Here is an 8626-nt window from a genome sequence, read left to right as displayed (position 1 = left end):
ATTCCCACAGCAAACTTGCGATAAAAGCGTGTGAGCAGTCCTATGGGCAAAACTTTTTCTAAAAGGATTAATCATTTAAGCATATTTATATTATTGTGTGCTAGCACATGGCTTGCTATTAAGTTTTTTTGAAAAAGCAGGGTTTTCGTGCACCGTTGCCTAGCGGCCGTTTGCGTGGCAATGGCGAGGATTTTTGAATTTTAAATTTTCAACTTTGGAGATGAGGCACGCTGGCTGTCGTAAAAACTTCAGAACGCGCATCGGCCAGATGGAAACCTCACTTCTAACGGTGAAATGAATTACATCAGTCATGAAACCGGCGGAAAACGTTACTGCGCATTCGCGACGCAATGTGGTATACTGTTCCTCCCATTGTTCAGTATTGTTGCACATATTTCTTAAATTTTACATCATGGAGGTTTCTGCGAAAGCTCTCGCCACATAGGCGCTGCATCATGATATCTCAATGTTTGGTACATAGAGACCTGCACAATAACTCATTGGTTACGAGTGTTCAATCTACAGGCCTTTCCTCCGTGCACCCCACCTTCTGTACATTCCCTTACCACACGGGGACCTTGTAAAACAACAAAGGAGCATACGCGGGCTTATGCGGTATGGGTGTTCCCGTTGAGTCATTGAGTGCGACACTCGTATGCTCTTCCATCATCAACGCGGTAAAATTTCCCCTTCCTCCCTCGTGTCCTCCCTCCCTCCCTCCTTCGAGTCCCCCCTCCCTCGCCGAAATTTTGAACTGGAAATGGATGCGGGAATACGGAGTTTGTATCTCACAGATAACTGCGCCTTTGTGAATCCAGAAAAGACCTTCATTCAACTCTTTCTTCTTGCTATTGGCGCTGATCGGAGGGTTCCCCGTGGTGTTGATGCTTGCGGTACGACCATTTTCTCTGATTCTGTCCCTCCTTGGCGGGCCCCAGCCCCGCAAAGCCGAAGAAGAGGAAGTGGAAGTCAAGGTAGAGGGAGGGAGGTTGGATACGTGCGCCTCGTATTCCTTGAAGAGACTCACTGCTTCGGGAGGAGGAAGGTAGAGGAGTGCGTAGACTAGTCGACCGCCCGGTAGAAAGCGGAGGTAACGGTAGTAACGGACTTCCAAGATGGTGCCTGGAGTGATTTCTGTCCACATGTCCTGAGCGGTACCCAAGGAGAAAGGATGGAAGAAAGAAGGGCCAGGTTGGGAGGGAGGAAGGGGGAGACGACATGTAGAGGGCTCTGGCATGCCGAAATCAAGCAAAATCATTATTCAGGCAGAGAGTCATGCATCCACTTCACCACTGACCTTGATAGGTTTTTTAATGTAGCTGGAGAGGAGGAAGTAGAATCCATTCGTCCTGACGCGGGGCCGTGTTTGGAGCATGGCTTTCCAACTCCCTTGGAAACGCGCAGGGTTCAGTCGCTTTACATGGGCCTGAGGGTTTCGCAAGAACAGGAGACAGGAGGGGTCAGTGTGTCTACACTCGTACGACGGTCTATGGTGGGAGAGGGTGCTTGGTCCACGTGTAAAAGACTTTCCTTCCGTCCATTCTTTTTTCCCCTTCCTCCCTTTTCTCCAAACACGCTTGACCATCGCAAACGCCCAACATTACAACGGGCTCCCCTACGTGCAGCCTATTCAACGTGAACATCTTACCTGGTCTAGGTAAATGCGTTCGCAGTGGGCTTGGCAGATCCGTTCATCGAACAAAGGCCGCCACCGTTGAGACGACATCGTGCTAGCCACGCCTGTGTCTATATCGACAAAGGTGAGGATCCGGTGCAGGACCTCGTCCGGCATGGCGGATGCATAGTCGATTTCTCCTTTTGGTGCACGCAAGTACCGTGGGGGATGGACGGAGCCGAATGCCAGGGCCCCATTGGTACTCGAGGTATGGGAGGAAGTCGGCAGATGCGAAGCGCGTTTGGGTACCACGTGAACATCCACGGGAAGGAAAGCGGCTTCTTCGGGGTCCGGGATGGCAAGATGGAGAGAGGTTGACGGCTTGTCCATGAAGGGGCGATGTATGACGTTAAGTGTGCGTGTTCAAGCGGGGTAAAGTGTAAAAATCGCTTGGCCGATCCCCTTAGATCAATTGATACCTACTACACTGAGATCCTCCTATCCTCAGAAAGCAGCGCCGGGCCCGCACAAAACCTAAGAGTCCTATTCGTCACGATGTAAGATGAAAAGAGCGTGAAAAACGGTACAAAGCTGCTGTCAGTCGATATTTTTTTATTTTGCTTATCGGCTCGTCACCCTTGCTCGTCAACGAGAGTCTTGACGTTTTGCGATGCATGTACATACAAAGCAAATGACAGCCCAACAAATCCCATTTTATGTTTTATAAACAAACGAAAAGGTTGCAATATGCACTTGGATTTCCTGCAATTGGGGCAAGGCGTAATAGTCGCTCCTTGATTTTGGAATAAAACTTACACCTGACGTGTAGACTCTCGCTGCTGTTCCTTCACCCTCCTGCTTGAAAAACCTTTTTCTTCCTAATTACTGTTTCTCACCGCACGCCAAGCCCGATTCACCCTCTAATCAATGAGTAAATCCTCTGCACATGGTATTCGTGCCTATGGATAGCCTATTTCACAAACGGGGTTTACATCGCATACACTTTCCACACGCTCTAACACGACTTCTCATTCCCTTCCTCGAACGCAGACAGGGACTCTTTTGTTTTAATAGGAGCATGACAAACATCTGCATCGGACCGCTTTGTATTCCCCTCCAAGCCCTCGTCCCCTTCCTTTTCATTCTCTTCCGGATTGGCGTGGCATGGTTCAAAACGAACGTCCTCAAGACGCTCTCGCCCGAGGAGAAGGCGCTTGCCGAGTTGCCACCGCCCCCTGCTGTGGTCGAACGCAAGTGGGTCGACCCCTCCATTGTTCACATCACTGACGCTGCACATTTGGAAAGGATTAAAAGGGAGGCGATGGGAGCTGGTGTACCGGTTGTGATCGATTTTACGGCGGGCTGGTGTGGACCTTGCCGGACTATAGCGCCTTTATTTGAGGAGTTGAGGTGAGGAAGTGTGAGAAAATTTCGTCCCAAAAACAATGGAACGGCCCTCATCCACATTCATATTGCCTATAACACTCTCTGGTGATCCTCTCACCTATCGTCCGCTTCCACTTCCTGCCTTTCCCTTCACCTCCCTCTTTGCAGTCAGCAATATGATGCCTGTTTCGTGAAGGTGGATATTGACGAAGCCGACGACGTTGCGCTTACCTACAAAGTCCGGTCCATGCCGACCTTCGTCTTTCTGAGGATAGTGGGGGATCAAATCGAAGAAGTGCGGTTTTCAGGGTGCAACAAAATCAAGCTTGAAGGGTTGGTGAAGGCGATGTGTGCCGCGGTGGTGAAAGGAGAAGTCAGGGAGACGAACGAGGAGAACAAGAAGAAGAAGTAGTCAGAAAGGAAAGACTGTGGTGGAAGAATTGACAGAATGTGATCTTAAGGAGCGGCTGGAGGGAAAAGTACACTGGCGTGCGTGTTGAAATTTGCTTGTTTTTCTTTCCTCCTGCTTCCTCCCTCTCTTTCACCTTCTCTCCCCACAAGGCAGCTTCAACGACGCTGCTGGAAAAGTCCGCATCATGACCTTGACATGCGCCTTTCTGTCGCGACAAAGTTCCCAGAGAACTTATCCCGGGCGGCCTTTCTCTATAGCGCTGCCAGTCTCTCCGCATGGAGCCGGGCACTCCCCCTCTTTTGCGACGACCACCCCAAATATTCCCCAGAGAGATTGCGTAACGTACATTCTTTTGCCTCACGCATTCCTTCCCTAAATTGATGCGACGTGCGTGTAAGAGCAGGGCGAGCACGCCGGGATCTGTCCCGGGTGTCCTTTGAGGTTCAGCTTTTCTCTCTGCTGATCTGACGTAGCCATTATGCTGCTAATGAATTGTAAGTTTGAGAGAATGAAGAGCGGACATGATAGCCTTGGGAGAAACAGACCATGTGACGGCAAGCCCCGAAGGCTTTTTTCTTTTTCGAACTTTAAAGCAATGTGTCATCTCCACACCCGCGTCCCTCTCTTCCTTTCGTCCCTCCCAACTCCTTCTTCTCCCATTGGGTCTTCTTGCCATCCTCCTTCCCTTCCTCCTTCTCCTCTTTCACATCCACTTGTATCATCGCCATGTGCTTCTTTACCTTCCCCTCCTCGTCTTCCTCCTCCCTGCCATGATTGCACCTGTTCTCTCAATTTGATTACTTCTGTCTCTTTCCTTTCCAATTCCCGCTTGGCCGTTTTATAAAGCGATGAGATATTAACTCGAAGCACGTCATTTTCCTTCCGTAAAGTTACGCATTCTTTTCCTACCAGAGCCGCTTTTTGTTCCAGCGTCGCGATGCGGGAGTAGGCGGCATCTAAGCGCGCTTCCAATTCTTGTGTAGCTACCACCGCAGGGGGAATATCTAAGTCTTCATATAGGCCACCACTATCCATTGATAATGATAGCTACGACGAGATCGGGTACGCGAGTGGCCTAAAAGCATGCGGAAAGAATAGAAAGTAATAAGTAAAGTTAGAAAGGAGGTCGGGCGCGTATTGTTGTGGAATCACCAGGCAATCTGCCCACGGCCCACAAGGCAGACCCTGGTGAAATGTAGCCGTCTTTTTTCCTGCATAAAAAAAAGAAAAATCCCTTCATTGTCAGTGCCAGCATGTAATTAAACCCCAACGTTCTGTTTGAATGTCGTTCTGAAGTTTTCCCGAATCTGACACTTTGCTTTTTGAAGCACTGATCGTGCCCGGGAGGGTTAACGTGACGGCATACGCGCCCGAACTCCTGGCCCTGGTTTTCGGGCGACTTTAATTCGTTCACTTATTTCTTATATCCCAGAGAAATAATTTGAGTGTTCACAGACAATTTTCCTGTCCATCTCGACCTTTCTGGGATTTTAGGAGGGAAGTCCTATTTGTAAGCCGCTTGGAATTGTTGAAGACTCATCTCGGGTATGATTTACCGATGGGAGTACTTATTTCACTTATGTTTTCGTAATGAAACTCAAAGCTGACGTCAAAGAGATCCTCTGCTCCTAGCAGGAAAAAAATGGATGCAAATAAGGTCACAAAGACGGCTAATAGATCGACTTTTGTACGACATAGACTCAACATTGTGCCGTCTCATCCGGGGTCTGGAAAGCCAGTATTACGCGTCATACCAGCATGGAGCTTTGAGCTTTTGATAAGTATGAAGTTCACGCAGTGATTGCCTTGCCAGAAAAAGGTGTCTACGCAAATGATCGCCCGGTTGGGCGAAGTGTTTTTCCGACTGCCGCGCCCGTGTATGCGTCTCGTCAGGCATCAGAAGGTCCTGGAGGCCCATTGCGCCCTGCACTTTACGGTGCGGTCATCCCTTTGTCGTTTCAACGTGGTTTTCGCAACCTGCCTTGTAAACATGCGCTCCCATTTTTCCACCTCGGAACAGACAAGATGTCTGGCCTCAGTTATCGAGGGCGTACGAAAAGAATATGGAAATCGTTCCCTGGTCCGACTTGGAGACATGAAATGTGACCAAGAGCCCGCCGACGTGATTTCAACAGGGATCTTTGCCCTCGATCAAGCACTAGGTATTGGTGGGCTGCCCCGCGGGCATTTGGTAGAGCTCTGCGGCCGCGATGATGCGGACGTTACGGCAATGGCGCTTTACATGATGGGAAGGGCCCAGGGAGAAGGAGGCACTGCCGTGCTTGTCAACCACCACATCGCCCTCGACCTGGAACATCTCCGTGCACTCAAGGTGGATGTGGAGAACCTCTATATCGGACAGCCAAATACCTGGGAGGAAGCATTGGAGATGGGCACTCGCCTCGTCGCATCCCGGGTGGTGGATTGCGTGGTCATGGACGGGACTTTGGCGCCTTACCCTACCCGGAGGTTGCAGATGACCGGCGTTCAAAAGCTTCCAACAGCCATGTCGCAATGGGTGAGACTGAACCAGGCCCTGTCCCGATCTCGATGCCTGCTTCTGTGGCTGGGGCGGGCCCATGGGATGCCCGACCTTCGGGACGCGAGGGAGGCAAGGGAGGAAGGAAGGACCGAGGTATGGGCCAGCTTCCCCTCGCTTCGGTTGCGATGCGAGGAGATCGATCCGCTGGATCGTGGAGAATGGAGTGGACGGGCGGGACGGAAAAGGGGTGGGGTGTCTTGTCGAAGCTCGGACGACGACCATTCGCTGTTTCGCAAGCGCCGAGGGCAGCCCCGGTACATCCGGGTAGGCGTGGTAAGAAACATGCTGGCGACCCCGTCTGGGGCAGTGGAGGTGGACCTCGTGAACGGAACAGAGCATGACAGGTCAGGAGCGACGAAGGAAGGAGAGAGGGTAAAAGAACAAGGAGGAGCACTGGCCGCGGATGGACAAGCAGGGACGACGATGGTTGCACCCCTGCAAGGAAGGGAGGATAATCCCTCGATCTCAGAGCACGTCGACCGGGGAAAAGAACAGGCGGAAATCGAAGAGCCTTTGCGTCGGGCTTCGATCCATGTGCCCGCATGGACGAGTGGGGGAGGAGGTGGAGGAGGCGACGGCGTGGATCTAGATATCGATTATCTCACCGGCGAGATCGGCAATGCACAAGCAGAGGCAGCGCTGACGGGCTCCGACGCAGGAAGGGGAAAGAGGGAAGGAGGGACGGGGTAGCGGGGCAGAAGAGGCCGGAGTGGATGCAATTGAGAGAACAGTGAGCCACAGGAGAGCAACATGTTCTTTGCTTGGATGTATGGCTTGTGGGCCGAGCCCCAGTGGAGGAGGGTGCTAACGTTAACGTCTGTGGCGTGTGACAAAGAATAATGCTCGCTCCCATCTTAAACCATGCTTGGGACTCGGCGCGGGATGATACTTGTTGTTTCAGAGGGGAGATGGCGGCTGTGGAAGGAAAAACAATGCTGTACCGACTTGATAACGGTTGCCTTGACCGAATGAAGGTAGTTACGAGATTTGATAGTCGCTCTCATCAGCTCTCAGTCCAGGATATGCAGAAGAAACCACGACACAGCACTGTTAAAAAAGGTCTTGCTCTATACGAAGTTATCTGTCTAAAACCAATATGTTCCATATGATTCTGAGGAGCCCAAATAAAGCAAGTATGTTTCCAAATATTCTGACGAGGACGAATGGATGGGTGTCAGGCTCGCGGAAAACGAGCGGGAGGAAAGATAAAAGCAAGAACGGACTCTTAAGTAGGTATTTAAAACACCGCAACCTCTCTAGTTTTTCGAACACAGCGAACTCTACTCTTTACCTGACTTGACTATCCTCTGTATCAAATTTTAGCGGGCAAGTCTCCGATTTCCTCCTTACTCCAGACTTCTCTCGAATCACCTATTGTTTCTCATCGACATTCCCGTGGCTTACTGCCGGGCAAAGCGTGTACTTTTTAGCGACTACATAGATTATGCCAAAAAAGGACTGCACTCGTAGTGTGCTCAGAATAAATTTATCCCTACTGTGCAAACCTTCCAAAACTCAGCCCTGACGCTCAGAGATTTCCCCTATATCCTACTCGGATACAATTTTAAAAATCCTTCACCGGACAGTCAGATCGGCATCAGCTTGCCGTGTGCTCTCTATCTTCTTCCCTCCCTCCCTCCCTCCCTAACTCTCTCCATATCCCACTCGCCCCAATCGTCATCATTCCACTCCGCCCCATCCTCCTCTTCTTCTTCTTCCTCCTCCTCGTCCTCCTCCTCGTCCTCGTCCTCGTCCTCCTCTTCCTCGACGTCGCTTTCTTCCTCCTCCTCTTCGTCACTGTCCTCTTCCTCGTCGTCCGCTTCTTCTTCCGCGTCAGGTGACTGACCGTTGCCCTTCTCGTCCGACACAAGCATATCCTTCATCCCCTGCATCACAGAAGCCAAGAGATCTTCAAAATTCATTGCTAGCTTTCCTTCCTTCACTCCCGCCGTTTCTCCCTCCCTCCGTCCGGAGGCCGGTCCTATCAACGGGGTCAAATCCAAAAGCTCCTTCTCCTCTTCCAACGCCATCGCCTTGAAGGACCCGAGGCGCACCCACACCTTGTCGTCTTCCCTCCTCCCCTCCTTAGGATGGAGGAGAATCCCAGAGTCGAGCACTTTTCGCGCCATTTCCCGGGTCAAAAGGAGGGAGGGAATGGTAATGTCGCCCCCGCTCCCGTCCTGTGCCATGACCTCCCACGCCTTGAACAAGGACTTGACAGCCTCCTCCCCCCCCCCTTTCCCTCCTACCCGCCCGCTCGGACCCCCAAGGTCCTGTCCACCTCTCTCTGGTGACGGCGGGGCAGAAACAGAGGCGGGGGAAGCAGGGACATGGGCCAGGTCCAAAACGACCATCCCCACCCCGCCCACGGCCTGCACATGGCGGGCCTTGGTCAGGTACGAACACCCGCCGCGCTCCACCACAACCACACGTCCCACCATACCTTTCCCCTCTTCTTCCGAAAAGGGCAGACAGCCTCGGTGGAAAGCAGGATTTCCGTCGTTCCGGTGCTTTCCCGTACTGGTATTCTCGGGTTCGGCGTGGTAGGACGGACTGCCTTCCCCTGAGTGAGGCACAGGGGGGGTAGGGGACAAGACGGGAGCCAGCCGAGCAAACAGAGGGCCCTCGAGTCGAAGGTCGGGGCCGAAGTCTGCCGGGTATCCCGCGACGC

General features: G+C 52.0%; 3 protein-coding genes across 3 annotated transcripts; 2 read left to right on the top strand and 1 right to left on the bottom strand.

The window, feature by feature from the left end:
• Window positions 1–452: 452 nt before the first annotated feature.
• On the bottom strand, window positions 453–1856 carry NGA_0494800 (uncharacterized protein). The gene is made up of 4 exons (XM_005853503.1): window positions 1836–1856; window positions 1649–1746; window positions 1298–1426; window positions 453–1144 (listed from the first exon to the last, which is right to left on the bottom strand). Exons 2-4 carry the CDS (start codon window positions 1724–1726, stop codon window positions 563–565), a joined length of 789 nt encoding a protein of 262 aa, XP_005853565.1. The 5' UTR covers window positions 1727–1746; window positions 1836–1856; the 3' UTR covers window positions 453–562.
• Window positions 1857–2662: 806 nt separating this feature from the next.
• On the top strand, window positions 2663–3497 carry NGA_0494900 (thioredoxin 1). The gene is made up of 2 exons (XM_005853504.1): window positions 2663–3025; window positions 3170–3497. The coding sequence occupies exons 1-2, from the start codon at window positions 2694–2696 to the stop codon at window positions 3411–3413; spliced, it is 576 nt and encodes a 191-aa protein (XP_005853566.1). The 5' UTR covers window positions 2663–2693; the 3' UTR covers window positions 3414–3497.
• Window positions 3498–5508: 2011 nt separating this feature from the next.
• Window positions 5509–6645, top strand: RECA (recombination protein RecA; the record flags this gene model as incomplete). The annotated part of the gene is made up of 1 exon (XM_005853505.1): window positions 5509–6645. One exon carries the CDS (start codon window positions 5509–5511, stop codon window positions 6643–6645), a length of 1137 nt encoding a protein of 378 aa, XP_005853567.1.
• Window positions 6646–8626: the final 1981 nt, after the last annotated feature.

This window comes from Nannochloropsis gaditana (assembly GCF_000240725.1).
Source record: "Nannochloropsis gaditana CCMP526 unplaced genomic scaffold scaffold859, whole genome shotgun sequence".
NCBI classification, from domain to species: Eukaryota; class Eustigmatophyceae; order Eustigmatales; family Monodopsidaceae; genus Microchloropsis; species Microchloropsis gaditana.
The sequence above is the reverse complement of the archived record's forward strand: the minus strand, read 5'-3'. Positions and strand labels throughout refer to the sequence as shown.

Coding starts and splice junctions, on each gene's coding strand:
- NGA_0494800 (XM_005853503.1), bottom strand. CDS start 1,726: ATGTCGTCTCAACGGTGGCGGCCTTTGTTCGATGAACGGATCTGCCAA. Junction 1,427..1,648: donor AACGCATTTACCTAGACCAG/GTAAGATGTTCA, acceptor CGAAACCCTCAG/GCCCATGTAAAGCGACTGAA. Junction 1,145..1,297: donor ACATTAAAAAACCTATCAAG/GTCAGTGGTGAA, acceptor ACCGCTCAGGAC/ATGTGGACAGAAATCACTCC.
- NGA_0494900 (XM_005853504.1), top strand. CDS start 2,694: ATGACAAACATCTGCATCGGACCGCTTTGTATTCCCCTCCAAGCCCTC. Junction 3,026..3,169: donor CCTTTATTTGAGGAGTTGAG/GTGAGGAAGTGT, acceptor CCCTCTTTGCAG/TCAGCAATATGATGCCTGTT.